Here is a 26,110-nt window from a genome sequence, read left to right as displayed (position 1 = left end):
ACTCCATCTCAAAAAAAAAAAAAAAAAAAAAAAAAAAAGAATATGTAGCGTAATATATGGTACACAGTAAGTGATAAATGTTACTTCTCTTTCCTTTATCACATGGTCTCTGTTGAGATAAGAGAGGGAATCTGAACAAGGTGACACTGCAGAATTTTAGTCTGTGGACACAGCGGGTTTTAATTCCCTTAATTACCTACAGGACTAAAGTGGGCCACCTGTCCTTGCTGCACATATGAAATATCAAATGTCACCATGACTAATACACACATTTACTATTTCCTCTACTTTTGCACTACCTTTTGAGCAATTAAGTTTGTGATTTCTGTCATCCTAAAGAGTCTGGATGTTGGGGGACAGAAATGTTTTTCTCCCCTCCTTCATCTGCCACTTTAATGGAAGCTTCCTTGCTCAGCTACCCTCTGACTTTCTAAGGGAGGTTTTAGACAGCCACTTACCCTGTCACAATTTCCTTCCCTAAAGGCCTCATGAAAATTTTATTCTGTACACTTAATGCCATTCAGGCAGCCCATTTCTCCTACACTCCCCTTACATGATGTGTATTGAGCTTCCTGTTAAGTCTTCCTTCTTGGGAAAGAGTGCTGGATGACTCTGAACAATTTCTCCTCGTCTCAGCCATTGATTCTTGGAGCGGGGAGAAACCATCTGCCATCTTGCTGCAAATACTGTTTGAAGGGACAAGATTCTCAGTGAGTCTACACATTGCTCCTGCTGCCTTCACCAGACGCCTTCCAAGTGACACTGAAGACACTGTAGGAAGCAGAAACAGCTTCTGTGTCTTTTTTTAAAAAAAATTGCCTGTTAATTCTTGTTTCATATCAGGGGCCCTTGGACTTAACACTGAAGTACTGTGTGAGAAGGAAGACGGAGTCTATTGACAAGAGGTTCTGTTTTGATATAGAAACTAATGAAAGGTAAGCTGTGCCGCTGTGAATTGGCAATGTCCCCACGTGCCAGATGCTTAGCCTGGGTAGGTCTTTTATTTTCTTCCATCATCCCACATTGATGACAATGAGTAAGTCTATTCAGGACTTTGTTGTGAGTCTATTCAAGCCAGCTCTTCTGACTGCCCTTCCCAGGGATCCCTGCTAGACCTGGCCCAGTGCTGCTTTTCTCTGTGCAAGCTTCTGTCAGCTTTGCCTCACTTGGTCTAGGAAGAAAAAGTCTCTCCTGGGATTTAATTTGCTAACATATGTGCAAAAGGTCAACATTTGGTGATCCTGCAAGAAGGAAAGGATAACAAAGCTCATTCTTTGTTAAATCTCCTAATATCACATAAAAGAACAAATGAATTGGCACACATTTTTGAGGGAGGGAAGATGGGGTAGAGGGTCATGGTGTATTAGAAAGTTATTTCCCCCCATTTGGTGCAAAAATGATGCAGACCTTCCCTACTTTACAGGTACTCATATGAACTGGAAATAGTGTGATTATCACCTTTCAGATCTTAGAGCTAAGTCTTGCACATTTTGGACTTCGTTGTGTTTGTTTCTCCCCAGTGCCTTCTTTTTTTACTTGAACCTGAGCAGTTTTATCAGAGGAGAGGAGAATTTTAACCATTAAAATGTCAAATGAGTGCATTTGGCATTATTGTGGAGAAAGACATGCTTTATAGTTGGGTGGTTGTGCCAAAATAAACAGAATAAATCTGTTTCTAGATTTTATCTCAACCTTTTATTTCTATGTGTTAGATACTTAGTAATAGAATAGAATTTTGCAAAATGATCAGATTGCTAGAAAGGAACTTGAATGGTGAATTACAATGTCACGTGAATAAAACTAGCAGTGACTGGGATCATAACAGACTAAATGATGAGGGCATTTTTAAAAAATCAGGGAATAAAGGACTTAGCTTGTTTCCTTATTTCAAAATTGAGAGATTATCATTTGACCCTCACAATTTCGATTTGTGAATCTATATCATTTCTTTGATAAAAATGGATGATCCCAGTTGAGATGGCTCTGCAAATATATATTGTTGCCAGTAACCACGAGACTGTCACTCATTTTCCTGATAGCCTCAGTTCCAGTAGGAAGAGGAAAATTACTGTTGGCTGTGGCTTCCCTTTTATGCAAATAATATCCCCAACTCAAGCTGTTGCAAACAGTTTGTCCCCGTGGTTAGGGGCTAGGATCAATTTATGTTTCTTGTACCTGGTGCTATGCATGGCTCATGATAAGTACTAAATTTGATGTTTATTCTTAAGTGTGTTTTTTTCTTATCCCAGAATGCTGAAGAATTTTGACACTAGAACCCAGGGATTAAAGTTTTGATGCATCTACACTTTTAGTTATTATATACTGTGCACTTTACAAAACATTCCCTCATTTAATCTACCCCCCATTTTACCAGTGAGGAAACTGAGACCCACATACATTTAACTGACTTGCCCAACTAAAGTCACGTAGTAAGTGGTGAGGCTGAGCTCAAACCCTAGTCTGTAGGTCTCCGGTCTGCAAAGCCCATGCTGGTTTCTTTTTGTTTGTTTTGTTTGTTTTGAGATGGTATCTCTCTCTCTTGCCCAGGCTGGAGTGCAGTGGTACACAACCTCCACCTCCCAGGCTCAAACGAGTCTCCTGCCTCAGCCTCCCAAGTAGCTGGGACTACAGGCATGTGCCACCATGTCCAGCTAATTTTTGTATTTTTAATAGAAATGGGGTTTCACCATGTTGGCCAGGCTCGACCTGAACTGGCCTCAAGACATCTACCTGCCTCGGCCTCCCAAAGTGCTGGGATTATAGGCATAAGCCACTGTGCCTGGCTCCATGCTGTTTTTAATTTTGTTCTATTGTCTATTGTAAGCAGAAGAAACAAACTGCAAAATAGAGCATTAAATATAATAATAAACAGGTGCTGAGGCCCCTCTTTGCATGTGGAATCTTTTGAGTGACATGACATCTGCTTTTCTGGCTAGTCAATCTGATATAAGGAAGAGAGTCAGGCTTTCTAGCAGGCATCAGGCAGCTGTACTCACATTCCCTGGAGCACAGAGCAAAGGGCTCTTTGAGTCACCTTTTTCTATGTCAGGAAGAGAGGATAAGATTTTTTATTTTTTTAACTTTTAGTTTTTTAGAGAGAGGGTCTTACTCTGTTGCCCAGGTTGGTTTGTATTGGCACAGGTTCAAGTGATCCTCTTGCCTGAGCCTCCTGAGTAGCTGGGACTGACAGGTGTGTACCACCACATCTGGCTAATTTTTTATTTTTTGTAGCTGTGGGGGCTTGCTATGTTGCCCAGGCTGGTCTTCAACTCCTGGCTTGCAGTGATTCTACCCTGTCGGCCTCCCAAAGTGCTCATATTACAGGTGTGAATCACTGCATCTGGTTCTAAATTTAGGCTCTTAGCAGTATTTAAAATGACAGGCTCATAGCAAGGCAGAGCTTGAAATGTTTTAGTAACAATAGCAACAAAAATAATTGTGATAAAAATAAAAACAATTGCTAACATTTGCCAAGTACCTCCTTTGTGACAGGACTGTTATCAACCATTTAAGTGTATAATTTCCTTTAGTTGTCACCACAGTCACATGAAGGAGGTGATGTTATTTGAATTTTGGTTTGTGAATCTCTATCATTTCTGTGTTAACAATGGATGACCCCATTCAAGGTGGCTGTGGAAGTATATATTGTTGCCAGTAATCACAAGACTGTCATTAAGAGGTGCTTTAATGAAGTAAGAGATGGTAGGACAGGAGCCCCATGATTCCAGCAGGTAGAACAGGATTCCTACGATATCAGTAATGGAAAGGACCTCCCAGCTCCTGTGTTCCAGCACCCTTTCAGATAAAGAAACCGAGGTCTAGAGAGGCCTAGTTACTTATCCAGGGTGGCTGAACTCTCTTGGCATTGCTTTTATCATTCTATGATGCTAGGAGAGGTCTCATCTTATCATAGAATTTATGGAAGGAAAAATGTTTTCCTGATGGCTCAGGTAGCCAAGAGAAAGCAAGGAGACTTTATACCTTGCATAAAGTGTGGTTAATCTCAAAATTCCAGTTGAGTCACAAAGATCTAAAAAGATCATAAGGAACATAACAACTTAGGATACCTCTGGGTAGTTAGTCGTGTCTTAGTCCATTTGAGATGTTATGACAAAATACCTGAGACTCAGTAATATATCAACGACAGAAATTCATTTGTCACATTTCTAGAAGCTGGAAGTCCAAGCAGTTTCAGTGTCTGGTGAGGACCTGGTCTCTGTTTCCAAGATGGCATCCTGTTGCAGTGCCCTCCAGAGAGCACCAACACTGTGTCCTCGTATGTCAGAAGAGACGGAAGGGAGTGAACCCACTCTTTCAAGTTTTTGTAAAAGGACCCTAATCCCATTCATGAGGTTCTACCCTTATCACTCACTCACCTCCTGAAGGTCCCATTTCTTAATATCATCACATTGGTAGTTAAGTTTCAACCTATGAAGTTTGGGGAGTATTCAGACCACAGCAGGTAGCCTGCAAATGAATGAATAAAACAGGGTTTGAAGCCGTGTGCCAGGCAGAAGAGGCCTTGTATTGTTGTAGTGAAGAATATGGCTGCTGGACCAGACTTTCTGGATTTAAGTCCTGTCTCTAGTAGTTCCCTGCTACATGACCTTGGATAATTACTCCGTGCCTCAGTTTCCCCTTCTGTGAAGTAGAGATGATTACTATAACTGCCTTATTGTGTATATTAATTGAGTTAATATACATAGTTTACTTGGAACAAAATTTGTCACCAAGTAAGCATTCAGTAAATATTAGGTTTTTTTATTAGTCATAAAATTGCTTGTTAGCCAAAACGCCTCCTCCCTGTGTCTTAGCCAGTACTCATGTTGTTGAATTTATTCCAACTCAAAATGTTTCTTGGACATCGCAGGTGCTAGAAGAAGCAAAGCTATTTTACTGACAGATGAATGTGCCTGTGATGTACATGCTCATTCCTAGAACTCAGACAAAGTGGCTGGCTTCCAACAGAGCCTTTATTTGGTTCAAGCACAATGGGGCCAATTTAGGTGTGCATTATGGAGGCATCTTGATAGTTACCTTCCTATTTCTTGCATGATCCTGGCACAAGGCCACCAAGATACCACCCCCACCTCCATGGTTCCCAAAGTTACTGTTCTCTAAATTGCCTGTTGTTTTCTTGAGTAAAAGAGATTTTGAAAAACGAGTATTCTGTAGGCCTGTGCTTGTTCAGTGTGGCAACCTCCAGGGCAGAGAGGGACCCTAGATCACAGGACTCCATTCTCTCAGATGAATTTTCTGCTTTATACTTATCATTTTTCCCCCTCAGGCCAGGAACCATCACTCTGCAGGCCCTTTCAGAAGCTAACAGAAGGCTATGGATGGAAGCCATGGATGGGAAAGAACCTGTAAGTTACCTGACACTGGGGAAGCCTCCGCAGCTTATGCCAGTGTATGAGTGCCCTCTAGTGTTATCAGTGGGTCTCAGACAATTAAATGGTAATGGATTGTTTAGTCTCAGTTTTAGAGCTGTAAAGGAATTGTTTCCGCATCTCTTAGCAGGTAAGGCAACTGGAGTTCCAGAAAGGTTGAGGGACTTTTCTGAGACCACCCTCGGAGAAGACATCAAAACTGGGCTTAGAATGCAGATCTCTCAGCTCCCTGCTCTAGTGTTAGACTATGTAGCTATGCCCATAAGCTATTTTTCAGAAAGAATTAAGCCATTTTTCAGGTTATGAAATCAATATGTGTTAATTAATATGAAAAATAATTGCCATAGTTATAAATAAGCACTTATTAAGTATTTATTCAGAATGATTTCTCTGCCTCACCCTTATACCACCAACTTAGCTATTCTCTTCAAGGGTACAGCTGGTAGCAGAGATGGCATTGCCATCCTGTATCACAAGATGTACTGTTCCATTTAGAACACCGTTATGCAGGAGGACAAGCAATCCCTTGAAAGCGTTACTGATTATCGTCAAGCGACCAATAGGAACAGTTGGAAGTAATTGAAAAACATTCTGGTTTCTTAGTGGCATATGAAATAATATCAGCTTCCTGGTGTTGGAATTCCAAAAGCTTGGATATAGGTACTAGTTCTGCAATTAAATGGTTATGTGACCCTGGGCAAATCATTTCACCTCTCTGAGATTCAGTTTTCTTCTCCTCAGTAAAACGGCTTTAATAATTTCTTTCTACCTATCTCACAGGGTTGCTTAGAAAAACCAGATGGAAGTCATCTTGTAAACCACAATGTGCTAGCCGGTCTGAATGATGGGATACAAAACTCCAAAGATCCAGCAGTGTTCAGATACAGTCTTATTTCCTTGCTTTATTCAAGTGAAAAACTGGCTAGGAGAGAAAATGCATTCTAGGTTTTTCTTTCTATGCGTCCTCAGTATCCTGGAGAATTTAGAGGGGTAACTAGATCCCAGATTACACTTATAGTAAACTGGAAGGTAGCAGGAGAGACTTGGCATTCTGAAGACTGCCATCCAGAAAATATTCCAGCACTGTCTTCCTTCTGTCACCTCCCAGAAACCTGCTGCTGAACTCTTTCATGCTTGTGACGTTTCTGTAGGCAGATGCTAGGAAGCTCAGCAAGGCATTTGTCTTTCTATTCCCTCTCTTAAGTTTGCTCTCCCTTTAGGTTTTCAAAAATCAAAGGATGCAGATGGCTTTTTGTGGAGAATGATGTGAGCACATGGGCCCACTGAATGTGGATCCATACCAACTAGATCATGGCAGATTTTCCCACAAATCCCTTGTTTAGAAAAGTAGCAGCAAAGGCTGGCTGGCACAGAAATATCTCCTACTGAAATATCTGTGGGCATACACACATATACAGAACTTATTTTAAGGACAGGCTGTTCAAACAGACTCTTAACAGATGGCATATAGAGGGCTCATTTCCTGCAGCCTCACATTACTAATGTTGTTGCTCCTTTACTAAACACTCCAGTTCACTAGTCTTACATATCTCGTCCATGCCTTTGCCTAAACTGTCAAAGAAGATCAGGGCTTGAAGGAATGTCTACTCCAACCCTGATCACTTTACTGATATAAATTTTGAGGTCTGGAGAATGGAAAGGGCATGCCCAAATTTCCTAAGAGGTAGAGGTAGAGCCAGGACTAGACTTCAAGAGTCAACAGTCTCCTTTCTGGTCTCTCACAAAGCTATCACAGTGCATACTCCAAGATAACACAGACAAATCTTGGTGTATTCATGGATCTCTTTCAGATGGACATTTGCCTTTCCACAGAGAAGCATTCATCAACTAGTCTTTGAGGGTGGGAGATTGGTATTAGGAACATTTGAATTTTATAATGTCCATCAGACAGGTACATAGCCATGAGGAAAACACTTTCCTGGTCTCTTGCTTTATTATAAAAATGCCCCAGGCATTACATAAGGAAATATCTAAGATGGATTGGCTACAACTTTAGCTACGGTGAACTGTGTGAAATTCAGTGTAGTTTTCAGTGATTGTTCAAGTATTTTCTTTTTTCTTTTTTTTGAGATGGAGTCTCACTCTGTTGCCCAGGTTGAAGTACAGTGGTGTGATCTCAGCTCACTGCAGCCTCCACCTCCTGGGTTCAAGAGATTCTCCTGACTCAGCCTCCTGAACAGTTGGGATTACGGGTGCATGCCACCATGCCTGGCAAATTTTTGGATTTTTGTAGAGATGAGGTTTCATGATGTTCACCAGACTAGTCTTAAACTCCTGACCTCAAGTGATCTGCCTGCCTTGGCCTCCCAAATTTCTGGGATTACAGGCCTGAGCCACCATGCCTGGCCTGTTCAAGTATTTTCTAGCAATCTTGGCAAAATGGTTATGTTTAGCCCACTTGCCTATCTTGTTGACATCCTGGAGTTTCTAATCATTTTTTAATGCCTATCTGGGGAAAGAGATTTAATATTATGTTCTCTGTTTTCCTATATTGATTGACAATAGCCATGGATCTTTCTATTTATCTTCTTTTGTAGATCTACCACAGCCCTATAACAAAACAGCAAGAAAGTGAGTCACTCAAATTTTTGGTCTACTAGCATTATAAACTGCCACCTGTCCTATTCATAGTAAATACCATCATTAATGATGTGTACTATTAATGCAAGTCTGAATATGGATGCCTTTGTGTGAAATAAAATTCAGCCATATATTTTTTAAATGTGTCTGGTAATTGAACTAAGGTAGACACTTTGTGTTAGCTTACATCGTGGGTAGAGAAACATCCTTCCTGATCTGGAAGCATGATAGAAATTGTGTGTATTTTTAGGCTAACATTTCACATATGACTTTGCTCATGCCGAAAACAGACAATGCAAAGAGCTAAATAGAAGTATTTTGTGTTATAAGAGTTAAAAAGCTCAACCTTCCCTGAATAAACGAATCTTTCCATTTAAGGGTGATTGGAAATGAGCAACCAAAAACCCTTAGCTCTCTCAATGCAGTCCCTTTGCATAGTCATTAAATATTTAATAGGTGACACCTGTTGCAGCAGGCACTAACTGTTTTCCTTTGCTTGAAACAGTGGAGCTAAATGAAGTGGGCTTCAAGTTTGTCAGGAAGTGCATCAATATTATTGAGACCAAAGGTAAGATCTGAACCACAGCCTTGGCATTGTCTGAATCTGGTCACTCTGATTTTATCCTGGGCAATTTCTCTGAGGTAGCATTTTAGGAATGAAGACTGTTTACAAAGCTTGTGTAGTAGATACAAGCTAGAAAATTTCAGAAAATTCTAAACTAGTGGTATGTAAGCATATTTGGATAATGTGTGGATTCCTGCTTTTAAAGAGCTTATAAGTTTATAAAGTATTCTCAAATAGTACCTGGCACTCCTTAAGCAGTGTCATGATGGTTCTATCCTAAATAATCAAGAGTTCAATTTCTGCCACAATACATACTGGTATAAAAATTGATGGGGGCAGAACTAAACTCAGGGAGATGTGGAATCAGCATTCTTTCTGGTTGCTGATACTCTCTGGTTTCCTTCTGAGGATATTTAGACTGTGGACAAGTGTAGTATATGAATCAAGTCTCTTTGTTCTTTAAAATGTTTTTTTAGTCCTTCTTGGTGCAGGAAATGGCCTTTTGTTTCACAGCTGCCTTACTCCAGCCCTCTCCTGCTTTGTGTCACTGCTTAGAAGCAACTTGAGAGCTGATCCTTCCTTCTTTTTCAATTAAATGAACTTCTTTCTAAGATGGCAGCACCATTCTCAGCTTTCTGCTGCTGCCCAAACTAAGCACATGCTTCTATTTACTATAGAGTTTGTTTTCTTCTCTTCAGATTAATGAGCAGGCTTGGTATACTCCAAATGAAAGGATGGATAATTTGGAGAGATGCTTTAGGACTATTCCCCTGTTACAGGGAAGGCTGGAGAACTTGGAGTATGTAGTGTGACCCCTTCCTATCTGAATTGCCTCTAGTGTACCAGGGGGAGATGACAACTCTAGCTATACGAGTGAAATTAACCTGATTTTTTCCTCCACTAGGGATCAAGACAGAAGGGTTGTACCGCACTGTGGGCAGCAATATTCAGGTTCAGAAGCTGCTGAATGCCTTTTTTGGTAACAATTTTACTTTGATAATTCTTACTGGGAGTACTTTATGTGTTACAAAGAAATGTGACTGGAAGAGAAAGGAGACACTGCTAAAAAATGTGGTAGAGTAGTTGAAGAAAAGTATTTTCTAAGGTAAAACATACACATACTTGCCCACCCTGGGCAGAGTCAATTGTACCTTGAAAATGGCTGTTATCTCTCCTTCCTCATATCCCATTCACTCCAGAAACCCTCAGCAATCCAACTTCTTACCCTATGTCTCAACTGGAACTGCGTGGCCAGGCTTAGTAGGTATCTTCTTACCAAATCCAGTGAACACTTTTGAGTTTCTGTCTTACTTGATCTCCTTGTTGACCACTTTCTCTTTTTTGAAAATTTCTCCTTACATGACTTCATGACTTCCATAACACATCGTCACTCTTCTGATTCTTCTCACATCTTTTTTCTTCTTTTTAGACAGGTTCTAACTCTGTCGCCTAGGCTGGAGTGCAGTGGCATGATCATGGTTCACTGCAGCCTCAACCTCAGCCTCCTCAGTAGCTGGGACTATAGGCGTGTGCCACTACACCAGGCTGATTTTTAAATTTTTTTGTAGTGATGGGGTGTCACTATGTTGCCTAGGCTGGTCTTGAACTTCTGGCCTTCAATCATCCTCTTGCCTTTGCCTCCCAAAGTGCTGGGATTACAGGCATGAGCCACAATGCCTGCCCTCTTCTAAATCTTATAGGATTCCTTTTCAGTAACTTGCTGAACCTTTATCTTTGTGTTTTTTACACCTTGACTGAGTGTTTCCTACAGTTCTATCTTTGTTCTGGTTTACTTCTTTTTTTTTTTTTTTTTTACACGTTTTTTTTTTTATTGATTGATTTTTTTTAAAAATTCTGGTTATGGCTCACATTTTTGTTTCTTAAAAAATATTTCTTGTAATCTTTATTGGTTGCTGGATATTGTGACTTACTGAGTGTCTTGATTTTGTTGATTTCTTTTAAAGAGGACTGAATTTTCTTTGTGGGCAGTTATTTGTGGATCAATTTGATTTATTTGAGTCTTCTTTTAAAGTTTTCTTAGGCCAGATATAAAGTATCCACTCCCAGGTAAAGTTGTTGAGCTCTTTTTCTACATAGCTCACTCTTCTCTAGTACTGTGCCTTGCTAATTCTAGCTGCTTCAACAAGTCTTGCTTCTAGAAGCAACAAGTCTTGCTTCTAGCAAGACTTCCATGCTCAGCTTGAGTTCCCACTCCATCTGCTGCAATCTAAAAAGTGCTTTTAAGAAGCAGGCTGTGGAGAAGGTAGCAGTTATCTTGTTTGTTTCCCTCTTCTCAGAGTCATAGTCCTGTGTTGTCCATTGCTCAATAACTACATGCAGGAGTTTCCTATATACTGTCCAGTTTTCTAGTTGTTACAGCAGGAAGGCAAGTCTGATACCAGTTAGTCCACCATGGCTGGCAGTGGTAGTCTCTCTTTATGCTTTTTACTGGCACCTGTATGCTGACAACTCACAAAATCTCTGTTTCAGACATCTTCTGATGAGTTCTAAATGCAAATATTCACTTGCCCACTGCACCTGTGCTTCTCAGTCATCTTAAGGTCATGGCACACATCAGAATCATCACCTTTATATAGCATGCTCAGGTAAATGGACATCACTGAGGCAAGAAGCCCTAAAGGCTGAGGGAATCAATATTGGAGTCTCTGCACAAGCTCTCTCTATGTAGATGGTTCACAGGTATTTACCTGCATTTCTCTCCCTGCAAACTTACCTTTCTTCCTTTTGTGGGTGGTAGTGAAGCATCTTGTAAGCTGAGTTTTCATAGTGTCAGAGAACAAATTGAGTGTGGAAAACTCACTTGGATAAAGTACATATTTTTTGGTCCTTACTGTGATGCATAGCTAATCTCTCAAAAGCCTGCAGGTCTGACAACCAACCCTATTCACATTTGAGGATGTTATAGCACTCAGTCGTAGCAGCTGTGGTTTTGGAATTCCAGATTACATCATTAGTATCTCAGCATCTGTTTTCATTAATCACCTTACATTCTTGACTTTTAAAAATTTGGATTGCTTATTCCTGGTCAATTTGCAACCCATCTCATTAGCTAAGGACACTTTTTCATATGTAAATCAGCTGACAGCATGGTCCAGCATATTGAATCTCTGAAAAATTATTGAACTCAGATATTTATTCAGATAATTATTGAACTATTGAAAATTCTGTTTCCAGTATCACCACATTCTTATATCTGTTGTATAATAAGCTAAAAAATGCCATGCCAGGCATCTCACTGATTCTCTTATGGGCTTTAATGGAACTGAAGTGGTTCCTTCAAATCACACATGGCGGTACAATTTGATTCAAGTATTAAGGAAAGTGGTAGAGTTGGTGTATTTCATTTATTCAAAACCATCCTCCAAATATTAACTCTCATAGGAATATCTAAAATATACCAGGAAGTTCTAGATATAAATATTGATAGATACAATATAAAACTGTTAACTTCCTTATTTGTGTATGAAAATGGCAACCCCGATCCCTGCCCCATATGTATGAAACTCCAGATGTGGTGATGATCTTCATTCATTTATTTATTCATTGAGCAAATATTTGTGTGCCTACCCGAACATCAAGCATTGTGTTCAGGGCTGAGGATTGAAAAGTGAACATATTCCCTGTGTTTTCCACCTTTGTGGGGCTTACATTCTACTGGGAAACTGTCTCTCAGTTACCTTTCAATGTCTAGTTATGTGGGGAGACCTTCCTTCTAAGTTTCTTTCATGTGATGTCCTCTGGCGTGTCTCACTGGGATCCTCAAAGCTGTCTTGCTTCTTTTCACCCTTTCCTGATCTAGTCTCATACCACTAGGGGCTTGTTGCCTTGGTTGCATGTGGACCCATCGTGATTTATCTTGGAGGGTGAACATCCATTGCCTTTTGGTTATGTACCATCTCTCCCTCTTTTTTTTTTTCTTAAGTCTCATGCTCTATGCTAGTCAAAAGGATACTCTTGTTATTTTTTTAATCTAAACAACCCTCAGACTTCTTTCCCTATGACATCTCCTAAACTTGTAACTGTAGGCTTTCTTCTATCATTTACTAAAGCCTTTTCTTCTTCCCCTACACAAAAGTTTGTCTTTTGGGGAAATAAAATATAACACAGAGTATAAAGTCAAAGGCAACACATAATCAATAGTTATTTTCAATCAGGCTGTTGGTTGATTGGTCACATTCCTTGCCTACACCAGATTTTTGTATGATGCTTTATGTATGAGGTTTTATGCACTGTGAGGATTAGCGTCTTCACTGGTGCTGGATCCATCGTAAGCCACCTTGGCACAGAGAAGCCAATCTGATCATCTCAGGGACAACTTGGAACCTCATGTAAGAGTTCTATTTCTCTTTCCTTTATCAAGCTATAACTATCTTATTAATGAAAATGCTTCCCATTGTCATTATAGTCTTAATAATCATGTTGTGCTCCAGAGACTCTTAAGTATTTCACAATGGAGCAGATGGGTGAGATGGGGCATGGAGAGCGATGAGACTGGTTGTATCAGCAGGGGCTCTTGATAGAGTTGAGCCTGGTTGACAGCCATAAACAGGAAAGTGTTGTTCCCACAATCTCCTTACCGTGCCACAGGCCTATGGATCTAAACAGAAGAGGACCTGCTGTAGTGAGTGAAGTAACAAGTCACTTGTAAGATGTTATTTATGTTATTTTCATTTCCTGTTTAAATATTTAAATTTCTCATTTCATCATTATGGCATTAGAATAAGATATGTGGACTTCTCAGAAACGAAGTGGAATACCTAATATATATAGACAGATAATAGAGTAGAAATATGCACACAGTCATTTTTCTATTTTCATAATTAATGTGAATTATTCAGCATCTGGAGACTTAACTTTAGTATTAAATTCACATATATTTGGACAAATAGATAATAAGTACATTAATCAGAAATACTTTCAAGTTATGTGACTCTTTGTTTGAATGAGAAGTTCAGAGTCCCCTAGCAAATAAAACAAAAACATAACACACTCCACTTCAGGAGTTGCAGAACTTGAACTCTATGTGTTAATCTTTAAAGCAACTATATATGTTAGCCATCTTTCTGATACTGTCGTATGGTGTGATCTTTAGCTTTTCATACATATCAAAATACCTTATTCATAAAGCCAGATCCTTGTATATGTGCGTATATGTATACATGTATGTCATAAATTTTACATAGGTTCAATACATTAACCATTACTATACTTACTACTTTAAATGCATTGATTATTCTCAAATCATGCTTGCTTTGAAATAGTACCATTAGAGTTTGAAGTAATTTATCAATGGATATTTACTGTTACCCTTTCAAAATTATTTCCTATTTGCATTTGACTATGAAGCTGAGTTCAAAAACTTTTAGAAATAAAGTTTGATATGAATATTTGTTCCTTGTCTATTATTTTCTCGATATCTGAATAATTGATAGCAAATTCATCTTTAGTTCTCATCTGACGTAATGCCATTTCCTATCATTCTTGTAAGTATGTAAATAGTAGGATGGGAATTTTTCTCTTAAAGGTATTTTAACTTAGCAAAAATAATTTCAGTTGTTGACATATGAATCTAGCAATGCTGTTATGCCACCTGCTTCCTGCTGCAGGGTTTCTGACTTGGGGAGAGTCTTTCAGCTATGTCACCATGAATGAGGATCCAGGGGATTGCTTGTATTAGTTTCCTAGTGCTGCTGTAATAAATTATCGCAAATTTAATGACTTAAAACAATACAACTTTGGCCGGGCATAGTGGCTCATGCCTGTAATCCCAGCACTTTGGGAGGCCGAGGTGGGCGGATCACAAGGTCAGGAGATCGAGACCATCCTGGCTAATATGGTGAAACCCCATCTCTACTAAAAATACAAAAAATTAGCCGGGTGTGGTGGCGGGCACCTGTAGTCCCAGCTACTCAGGAGGCTGAGGCAGGAGAATGGCGTGAACCCGGGAGGCGGAGCTTGCAGTGAGCCGAGATCGCGCCACTGTGCTCCAGCCTGGGTGACACAGCGAGACTCCATCTCAAAAAAAACAAAAAACAAAAAAAATACAAATACAAATTTATTCTCTTATAGTTCTGGAGGTCAGAAGCCTAAAATCATTCTTCTGGAGCTAAAATCAAGGTGTCAGCAAGGCTACTTTTTTTTTTGGAGAAGACAGTCTGTTCCCTTACCTTTTCAGCTTCTAGAACTTTCCTTGTCTCATGGTCCACTTTAGCGACACCAGGCATAGCCTCTCTCATGCTGCCATCACTCTGGTTCTTTGTCTTCTGCCTTCCTCTTCTGCTTTAAAGGACCCTTGTGATTACATTCATTCTACCCAGATAATCAGAATAATCTTCCTATCTCAAGGTCAGCTGATTAGTGACCTTAAACCTATCTGTAACCTTAATTCTCCTTTGGCATGTGACTTAACATATTCCCAGGTTCCTAGTATTAGGATGTGGACACCTTTGGGAACCAGAAATCTGCCTACTACATACACTATTCCATTGAGAGTTTTAGGACACTCCCTGTGATGCTGTTAAGTGGACCTCAAGGTCATCCTTGATTCTTCCTTTTTGGAATCCCGTGGTTAGACCTTTAGGCAGTGGTTATCTTATTGACCTATGACTCATTGTGACGTTCTCACTTATTTCCTCAAAGGAGCAGAAATAAATTCCTTTCATTGGCATATGACATCTGTTAGGGAGTGAATGTTTGTACTTCCTCCCCCATTTATATGTTGAAACTGACTCCCCAGTATAATACCATTATAATGGTGGGGCCTTTGTGAAATAATTTGGGTTGAATAAGATCATAAGGATGGGGCCTTCATGAATGGGATAAATACCCTTATAAGAAGATGCCAGAGGGCTAGCTTACTCTCTTTACATCAAATGAAGATGTAACCTGGAAAAGGGCCCTCATCAGAACCCAACCATGCTGGCACCCTTATCTTAGACTTTCAGCTTCTAGAACTGTGACAGATAAATTTCTGTTGTTTATAAGCCACTCAGTCTCTGGTAATTTGTTATAGTAGCCTGAAATGACTAAGACATCATGTTTTCCAAGATGTTTCAGCTCTTTGCCAGCCAGAGTATCATTTACACTTTTCTCTGGAGAAATTTGTTCTGTACTCAGTCTGTTCACTTTTTCTCCTATGGCATTTCTTTTTGCCACTAGATTTTTTTTTTTTTTTTTTTTTACTGTAATATTGTCAAACATGCTGTATCTCAGAGCCAGTTTTAGGTTATCTGCCTGAAATGGATTATGGACCCAGAGCAACCAATTTACCTTCTTGATTTCTGTTTATAATACTAGGATCCCCAGAACCCCCATTTTGAGCCAGGTTAGGCAAATGAACTATGCCCTGAGCATCTCTTATGCCCTGCAGTGTTCATTTTTTCATTCATCCATTCAACATAATATTCTTGAGTACCTCCTAAGTGCCAGATACTTTATCAAGTGGTAGGGATGTAACAGTGAAGAAGGGGGACAGAAATCACTGGCCTCCTGCAACTTAGTGTCTAGCAGCAGCTATAGTTCATAGATACAGTCATACGTTTTTCTCACAAAATAAACTCTGGAATATCCCAGATTCAGGATTCTGTTGATCCTCACTGGCGGCACAAGGACATGAAGCAGTATAGGCACCTGGAAAATAGAAACTATAGTTTTCCCCTTGGAAAAAAGCAGCCTATTTCTTAAACCAAGATCTTTCACCATCTTAAGGTAAAACATATAAGGAGAATATGTTAACTTTGGGAGACTAACAGTTTTCCTTTTCCTGATGTGTAATGTATACCTTATTTTATCTGCTTGAACTCCATTGGCTTTCAATTTTTTCCAGGTCTTATTGTTTATCTTCTGCCTTGCCTCATGATCCCCTTTCTCCTTTTCCTTAGCCTTGTCTTACAGCTCTCTCTCTCATTCATTGATTCACACAACATTTATTCAATGCATACACCAGTGTTTAGGGCTACTGCTTACCTCTCTTTCTCTTTGTTTTTATTTTCTCTTATTCTTCACATATCGCCTTTGCCTCCTATTCTGACATGCTTATACTATGACTAGCAACCCACTTTCATAAAATCTTTTCCATGAGCATACATTGGAACCCTTCTAGATACAAGTAGCCAGACAAGGTGATCAGAACTGAAAGACTTGTCTTCCCTATATCAAATGTAGCTGTCATCTGGGAAAATTGCATTTACAAAATTCCCAGGTAGGTAATACATGCTCTAGCATTTCTCTGTCCTTGTTTCTTCACTAGGTACCTGGATCTCTAGGAATCTGGTATTCTGCACAGTGGCTGACACATAGGAAATATTTGTGGAATTAATGAATACCTTTTGTGATGCATGTCTCTTCCTAGAGAATGTTTGTTTTTCTCAAAAATGTGAACCATTCCATACATGGTTGTGTTTTGTTATACTACTGCACAGTGTTTCTGTTATATGTAGTTTCATAAAATATAGCTTTTGTTAATCTCTGCAGATAGCATTAGGACCACCAAGTTATCTGAACTGACATGTAATTAATATTTGCAAATAACAGATAACAAGCAGCAAATCGGTAGGATTTTCCCATGGGAAGCCATATTTCTCAAAGATTCCTACATCCTAGTCAGAGGTGATTCTTCATTTAAACTATGTAGATGATAATGGGCAAAGGGAAATTGTAGCTTCTTTTCTCTCTTGGAGGGCATCTTTTATTTCTTCTTGTTGTTGCCTTCATCTTTTCCTCAGTGCTTCCTTTGCTGACCAGATGATCACATTCAGCTTTAAAACCATTCATGGGCATGGTGGCTCAAGTCAGTAATCCCAGCACTTTGGGAGACCGAGATGGGTGGATCACTTGAGGTCAGGAGTTCAAGACCAGCCTGGCCAACATGGCGAAACCCCATCTCTACTAAAAATACAAAATTAGCCAGGCGTGGTGGGTGCCTGTAATCCCAGCTACTTGGGAGGCTGAGGCAGGAGAATCACTTGAACCTGGGAGGTGGAGGTTGCAGTGAGCTGAGATCATGCCATTGCACTCCAGCCTGGGCAATAAGAGTGACACTCTCTCAAAACAAAACAAAACAAAAACTTTCGTACCTGAATACAGTGTTGATCCATCTTCCCACCCCTTCCTTTTTTTTTTTTTTTTTTTTTTTTTTTTTTTTTTTTTTTTGAGATGGTGTCTTGCTCTGTTGCCCAGGCCGGAGTGCAGTGACATGATCTCGGCTCACTGCAACCTCCGCCTCCTGGGTTCAAGCGATTCTCCTGCCTCAGCCTACCAAGTAGCTGGGATTACAAACACGTGCCAACACACCTAGCTAATTTTTGTATTTTTAGTAGAGACAGGGTTTCACTATGTTGGCCAGGCTGGTCTCAAACTCTTGACCTCAGGTGATCCGCCAACCTTGGCCTCCCAAAGTGCTGGGATTACAGGCGTGAGCCACAGTGCCCAGCCCCATTCCTCTTTTTGACTCATTGCCTTTTAAAGCATGCTGTGGTCTCCCTCTAGTGGAGAAATTGCCATTTGAGAAAGAAAAAAATTAACAGTCTCGAGTCAGGTTATATTTGTTATGCCTTTATATTTGAACACCTTGTAAATTGCTGCTTATCAGTCATTTCTCCATTTAGGTGTTGTAGGGTAAAAAACAATTTTTCTTCAACTCTCATAAGTTCTTAGTTGGAACATACTCTTGTAACAAAAGACAAGATTATTAAGAGAAAACAAGCTTATTAGTATGTGTATTTCATACATACATGGGGGATACCCAGGAAATGAGTAATTCTCAAAGAGGTAGCTTAGAATTTCAGGTTATAGATCACCTTCAACAAAGAATAGTAATTTTTTTAATTGTATTTTTTTTTTTTAAGACATGACAAGACAAAGTAAAAGGACTTTGAATCTCTAGTAGCAGCAACATCTGGGAAGCCAAATAAATGAGAGATGATACCTAGTTAGTAAGGCTTGTTAATATAAATTCCTCTGCTACCATTTCTAGGCCAATAAGTGTCCAAAGTTGTCTTTAGTGGTTAACCTTTTTAACCTTTGTTCTCCCTGGTAGAAAGGGGTGTTGGGTCGGGATACCTCTCTCTTTGTAAATCTGTGTTCTGCTTTTAGGCAAATAGAGGGAGGGCAGAGAGCTTTCCTATACCTGCTGCTTCTTAATTTTCTTCAGGTCAACAATTCTTTGTATTTTGGGGTGGCATATTATGACCTCCCATAGTAGTGTATCCTCTGAAGCCAAACCTCATCTTACTAAAAACAGTTAATCACCACCTCATCTCTACCAGTTATGTGCTTAGTGTAATTTATATTATTGTAGATTTCTTGCTGTTATGTAGTTACTTCTGGGTATATCTGTTCTGCTTCACACTTCAGCATATTGAGTAGAATTTCTTAATCTTAGTTGACAATACTATCCGGAATTTCCAGAATGTTTAGTTTAATGGAGTGTTATTATGGGCCTTTGTGTTTTTCATGTCCCTCTGAAATTCCTGGAAATGTCTGAAATTTGGAACAGATACTGTTGTCAACAAGTTACCTGAATGGATATGTAAAAAGCAGGGGTGGCAGAGCTTCTTGGGCAGAGCCTCTGTTTTTTGTTTTGTTTTGTTTTGTTTTTTTGTTTTTTCTTTTTTTCTTTTGACAGTCTCACTCTGTTGCCCAGGCTGGAGTGCAGTGACACAATCTTGGCTCGCTGCAACCTCTGACTCCCAGGTTCAAGCGATCCTCGTGCCTCAGCCTCCAAAGTAGCTGGGACTACAGGCATGGCTAATTTTTGTATTTTTTGGTAGAAACAGGGCTTCACCGTGCTGGCCAGGCTGGTCTGGAACTCCTGACCTCAAGTGATCCACCCATCTTGGCCTCCCAAAGTGCTGGGATTATAGGCGCGAGCCACTGCGCCCAGCCAGACCCTCTGTTTTCAACAGCTTCACTATTTCCATGGAGTTCCTTAGGCCAGTTCATTATCTTTTCACAGCCTCAGCTTGGTGCTCTTATCTCTGGGTACCTTTTCGACATTAACAACCCATACCTCTTAGATTTCTGAAAAGGCCAAAGGAAGATCTTGTAGTTCCACTTCTTTGTTTCTTATGTGTCTTTCTTCTCCCTCCTTCCCTCCCTTCCTCCCTTCCCCTCTCTCTTTCTCTCTTTCTCTTGTTATCCTCTTACTCTTCAGAGTCCTCCTGTCCTGAGAGGCCTCTATTCCCCAGCAGTTCATTATCCAAGGACCGTGCATGTCCCTGAGAGTCCTCTGGGTGGGACCCCCTCAGTGGATATTGGTTGTTTCAACTGTGGAGGCTCCCCCTAGTGGAGAAACTACCATCATAGAAAACAAACAAACAAACAACAACAACAAACTACAGAGCTTCTGTGTCAGTCCCAAGATTTTATCAAACTGTAATTATTTGTACACTCTCAGTCTGTTCCTCACTCCGGTGCCCAAGGTGTAGCCATTATTCTGTGTCCATATGTACCCACCAGTGGTCTGGGAGATCCTACCGCTTTCAAGCCAGCTGTTGAGTTTGATAGTTAATTTGCCTCCTTCAGAGATGAAACACTTGCCTTAATGGCTTTGGCCATCCAGCCTCTGGCCAGAGTTCTAGACAGGATTTGTGAATACCATGGACTTGAACTCAGGATTTAGATGTAAGTGGAAAGTAACCCTAAGATAAAGATGGAATAGGGTTGCCAAATTTATTTATTATATATTTATTTATTTAGTGATGGAGTCTCGCTCTGCTGCCCAGGCTGGAGTGCAGTGGCACAATCTCGGCTCACTGCAACCTCTGCCTCCCAGGTTCAAGCGATTCTCCTGCCTCAGCCTCCCAAGTAGCTGGGATTATGGGCACCTGCCACCATGCCCGGCTGATTTTTTTAAATTTTTAGTAGAGACAGTGTTTCACCATGTTGGTCAGGCTGGTCTCGAAGTCCTGACCTCAAGTGATCCACCTGCCTCGGCCTCTTAAAGTGCTCAGATTATAGGCGTGAGCCACCACGCCCGGCCTAGGGTTGCCAAATTTAGCAGGTAAAAAACGAAATACAGAATGCTCAGTTAAAATTCAAATTCAGATAAACAGATTTAGGACACACACTAAGAAAAAAATAGCGATTGTTTATAAGCAATTCAAATTTAACTGGAAAGTCTTAATTTTATCTGGCAATCTTAATCTGGTTCCAGGTTTTGCAGGACATTATCAGTCATGTGAAGGAGTTTATTCCTTAGTATAATAGCAATGAGAAATGGCAGAGGGATTTTAAACAGGGAATTTGCATCTTGTCAAATCATGATTCAAACAGGCCACCAAAATAGTCTTCTGATGAAACAAATTCAGGCTTGTTACTTACAGCACTAAGAAAGGCCACTACCATTACAATACTGTCTTAATAACCTTTCAGAAGGGGAAAATCAAATGTGGAGAGGGATTCATATTTATAAGGTTTTTGGAGTCTGGTTTGTGGCAGGTCTTTCATTGTTGGGACCTGAATGATTGAGATTGGACAAACTTCATGATATAATTTTATGTCAAAATTATATCAAAGTTTGTGATATATTTTTTTCAATAGTTTTTATGTAAAACTTTGAAGAGTACTAGTCATTTGATAAACCCGTTTGAGAGATGTTCTGAGAAGTGGCTGTTTACTTAGATGAGGACTGCTTGATAAGCATTGTTCAGAAAAGTGGATTTCCAGGAAGTTTCTGAAACAAAGCTATTCACAACTTCCTCTTACTGGAAGAAATTTCCTGGAATAGTAGTTGAAGTTAATGCAAAGTATTAAATAGGAACATTATATTAATGTGAGTGGTAAACTGTATGCCTGTCTTTGGTTCCGGTTCTCTTTAGCCTCCGGTGGTTATTCTTCGGTCTTAGATGAGCTTCACAAACTGTGTGTTCATGGCACACTTAGTTTCAATCTAAGTAATTTGCCAGGGTATGTGTAGTCTAAGAGATGTACCTAACATCTCCGTTTATTAAGTAATTAAGTTGAACCAACTTAGTAATGTTTGCACATTCACACAACTTAGTAGCCATATCATTCTTATTGAAAGTATTTTTATCTTGTCATTAAATGACCTTATAATCTTTTTAATGCTGAATATGTTTCAGAAGCATTAATATTAAAAGTAATTATTTTAATAAAAAAGATACCTGCTCATCCTAAAAAATTTTAAGCATTAAAATGTGTTCAGAAAGGGTAGCGAAAATTCACCCCAAATCCTACTCACCAGGAATACTTATTTTTTTTTAACTTGGTGACCTTTATTCTAAGTATATTTCTATAAGTATATACACAAACTATTTTAGAAAATTTAGATCATAATCGATAAAGAAAGAATTATACATGATACTTGGAGATAGTAAGGTAGACATTTTTTTCAACAGAGACTACTGCACTGGGGTTTTATAGTAAGAAGATAGATTGAGCTCAACTCCAAGCACGAGGAAATTTATAACCAAGGAGCAGGATGGGTGTTATGGCTTGAATATCCCCTCCCAAACTGAAGCCTATCTGCCACTATAAAGTTATCAAGAGGTGGAGCCTTTAAGAAGTGATTAAGTCATGAGGGCTCTGTTTTCTTGAGAATGGGTTAGTTACTGTGGGACTGGGCTCCTGATAAAACAGTAAGTCTGGCCTAATTTTCACTCTGTCTTGACCACCAACTTGCCTAACTGTCATGGGATGATGAATATAAAGGCCCTCCCCAGATGACAAAGTCATGCTCTTGGATTTCTTAGCCTCCAAAATAATGAGCCAATAAACTGGTTCATAAGTTACCCAGTCTGTGGTATTGTTATAGCAGCAGAAAATTGACTAAGACAGTGGGAAGCAGTGGTTGGAGAAATGCTAAGAGGAAACATCAGGAGTAAGGAGAGATTGTGGCTAAACTGACTTGATAGGATACTTGCTCAAAGCAGGATACAGTGATCAGATACCTAGAGTAGGAGATTTTCACTAAACTGACTCAGCAGGATTCTTACTAAAACCAGACCATATGGGTCAAAGACAGGACCCAAGATTGGGACCAAATCAGAAAGAAAATTCAGAGGAATCTGACTGAAGTTTGCCTAAGGAGAGAATCTTTTTCATAATATAAATGTTTTATATTCTCAGCAGTGTCTGAGAACTGGACAAGGATATACATTATTGCCTCTCTCAGAGAATAATATTCTGTAAGGACTAATCAATGAAACATAAGAACTAAGGTAGAATCATAAAAATTGGAAAGGAGGAGGCAATATCCATATATTAGAGAGACTATACTTGTTAGAAAAATCAAGAGCTTCACCTAAAAAATTCCTGAGAAGGAGAATTTAGTGAGATAGTTGATTGAAATAAAATTGTATAATAAAATGGAAGAAAAATTCCCTTTGAAGAAATTAACCAAGCATAAAATATCTAGGTCTAAACTGAGCAGGAAATGTGTAACATCTGTATGGAGAAAAGCTTGGAATGCTAAAGGGGAACTAGAAAGAAGGCTTGAATATATACAAACACAGAGCCACTTTTTGAATTGGGATATCCGGTGTGGTAAATATGTCAATTGCTTACTGTATAAATATAATGCAGTCACGATGAAAAATATCTGGAAATTAATTTGTTTGGAACTAAACAGTCTGCTTCTGATGTTTATATCTATGTATCACTTTGAGCCGACAGTCAGGAAATATTTGAAATAGAAGAACCGTACCTAGAAGTAAGATATATAAGAAAGTTGCAATTGACCAAAACAATTTGGAATTTATACATGCTTAGACAGTGAGAACAGTATAGTGAATTCAAAAGTAGATCCGGGCTGGGCGCAGTGGCTCACACCTGTAATCCCAGCACTTTGGGAGGCCGAGGTGGGTGAATCACCTGAGGTAAGGAGTTTGAGACCAGCCTGATCAACATGGTGAAACTCTGTCTCTACTACAAATACAAAAATTAACTGGATGTGGAGGTGCGCACCTATAATCTCAGCTACTAGGGAGGCTGAGGCACAAGAATTGCTTGAACCCAGGAGGCAGAGCTTGCAGTGAGCCAAGGTCACGCCACTACACTCCAGCCCAGGTGGTAGAGAGAGACTACGTCTCAAAAAACCACAAAAGTAGATTCAAATGTATGTGGCAATTTAGCATATGATAAAGGTAGAATTTCAGATCATTTGGAATGGAGTGGTTAATTCAATTTATGGTGTTGATAACTGGCTATACATTTGGGGAGGTATACATTTCACCTTATAAAACCCTTTACACGGTTTGAATTTTGAGCTCTTCAACAAAGAGCTAGTAATTAAAGAGTTGATATGATTAGGACAGTTTTAAATGTATATTTATCTGTCTCTGTCAATTCTCCATGTTCACAGACTAGGCAAAGGAATAAAAATGCTGCTATAGGAAAACAAAACCTACCTAATATAGTGTGTAGTATTTTGACATGGATATATCAGAGATCAATAAAATTCTCCCAAATATAAGTATTAATGTTAAAATCTCCAAACTTTTCCAATTGAGATAATACAAAATAACATATACCCTGCCAGTCAGTTGACATAACATTCCTATGTAAAATATAGGTCTATTCTATGAGCAACTGATATGGTTTGTATCTGTGTCCCTGCCAAAATCTCATGTCGAATTGTAATCTCCAATGTTGGAGGTGGGGCCTGGTAGGAGATGATTAGATCATGGGGGTGAATTTCTCATGAATGGTTTAGCCCCATCCGCTTGGTGCTGTTCCAGTGATAGTGAGTGAGTTCTTGAGACATCTGGTTATTAAAAGTGTGTAACACCTCCCTACTCTCTCTCTTCCTCCCACTCTGGCCACATGAGTGTTAGCTCCCCCTTCATCTTTTACCATGATTGTAAACTTCCTGACACCTCCCCAGAAATTGAGCAGATGTTAGCACCATGCTTCCTGTACAGCCTGCAGAACCGTGAGCCAGGTAAACCTTTTTTTTTTTTTTTTTTTTTTACTAAATTATGCAGTCTCAGGTATTTCTTTATAATAAAGCAAGAATAATAGAGCAACTGACCAGATTATCTAGCTGTGACTGTATATTCTTAAAATTTCATATAGGGTTAATCAAGCCCCAATTTAGGGAGTATTTTTTCATTGTGGCAAAATATACATGACAAAATTTACCATCTTAACTATTTTTAAGTTTATCGTTCATTAGTGTTCATTGTATTCACATTATTTTGCAACAAATATGTAGAGCTCTTTTCATTTTGGAAAACTGAAATTCCGTACAACAATTAACAACTTTCCATCCTCCTTGCTCCCTAGTTCCTGGAAACCAACATTCGATTTCCTGTCTCTATGTGTTTGACTACTCTAAGTGCCTCATATAAATGAAATCAAACTGTACTTGTCTTTGTGTGACTGGCTTGTTTCACTCAGTGTAATATCCTCTAGATTCATCCATGTTGTAGAATGTGTTAGAATTTCCTTCATTTTAAAGGCCAAATAATATTCCACTGTGTGTGTGTGTGTCTGTGTATGTATGTATGTGTGCATATATATACATGTATATATAAAAACAATATGTATTGTTTATTCATTCTTCTGTGGTTAGACACTTGGGCTGCTTCTATCTTTTGTCCATTATGAACAATACTGCTGTAAATGTGGATATACACATATCCCTTCAAGAAGCTGCTTTTACTTCTTTAACCCATTTATGCCTAGTGTTCCATTATTGGAATGCTAAGCATGTAGGAGTTATTTATATCTTACTGCTCAAGGTCATCGCCAAGGTCTGATTGCAGAAATTAAAAAAATTGCAACCTCCAGCATAAATTGGTTTAAGTGTATGTTGAGAAGTAGAATTGCTGGGTTATATAGTAATTCTGTTTTTGGTTTTTTAGAAATCACCATACTATGTTGCATAGTGGCTTTACCATTTCATGTTGCCACCAACAGTGCACAAGGGTTCCGGTTTTTCCACATCCTCACCAACACTTTGAATTTTCCTTATTTATTTATTTTTGATATGTAGCCATTCTAATGGGTGTGAGGTGGTATCTCATTGTGGTTTTGATTTGATTTTTCCATGTGACAATGTTGAGTATCTTTTCATGTGCTCACGGGCTATTTCTTTTAAGGAATGTCTATTCAAATTCTTTGCTTATTTTAGAATCAGTTTGTTTATTTTTTGTTGAGATTTAGGAGGTCTTTATATATTTTCAGTATTAACCCCTCATCTCTAACACACACACAATTTATAGATATTTTTTCCCATTTGATGCACAGAAGTCTTTAATTTTGTTGTAGTCCAATTTATCTATTTTTTCCTTTTCTTTCTTGTGCATTTCATGGCATATTCAAGAAATTATTGCTAAATAAAATGTCATACAGTTTTCCCCTATGTTTTCTTCTAAAAGTTTCATAGTTTTTGCTTTCATTTGTGTTTTTGATCCATTTACAGTTAATTTTTTTATATGGTATAAGGTCAGGATCCAACTTAATTCTTTTGTATATAGATATCCAGTTTCTCCAGCATCATTTGTTTCAAAGACTGTCCTTTATACTTTAGATGGTCTTGGTATCTTTGTTGAAAATTATTGCAACATAT

The 26,110-nt window shown here is 39.1% G+C and overlaps 1 protein-coding gene across 1 annotated transcript in view; it reads left to right on the top strand.

Moving 5' to 3' along the window:
- Window positions 1–26,110, top strand: part of OPHN1 (oligophrenin 1) — a 407,359-nt gene that overhangs the window by 229,169 nt on the left and 152,080 nt on the right. The window contains exons 11-15 of the mRNA XM_030934177.1: window positions 844–935; window positions 5,288–5,366; window positions 7,949–7,982; window positions 8,497–8,559; window positions 9,461–9,535. Of these exons, the coding sequence (XP_030790037.1) occupies window positions 844–935; window positions 5,288–5,366; window positions 7,949–7,982; window positions 8,497–8,559; window positions 9,461–9,535 (343 nt within the window). The remainder of the gene's footprint in view (window positions 1–843; window positions 936–5,287; window positions 5,367–7,948; window positions 7,983–8,496; window positions 8,560–9,460; window positions 9,536–26,110) is intronic.

Source organism: Rhinopithecus roxellana, chromosome 7 (assembly GCF_007565055.1).
Source record: "Rhinopithecus roxellana isolate Shanxi Qingling chromosome 7, ASM756505v1, whole genome shotgun sequence".
Classification (NCBI taxonomy): domain Eukaryota; kingdom Metazoa; phylum Chordata; class Mammalia; order Primates; family Cercopithecidae; genus Rhinopithecus; species Rhinopithecus roxellana.
The sequence above is the reverse complement of the archived record's forward strand: the minus strand, read 5'-3'. Positions and strand labels throughout refer to the sequence as shown.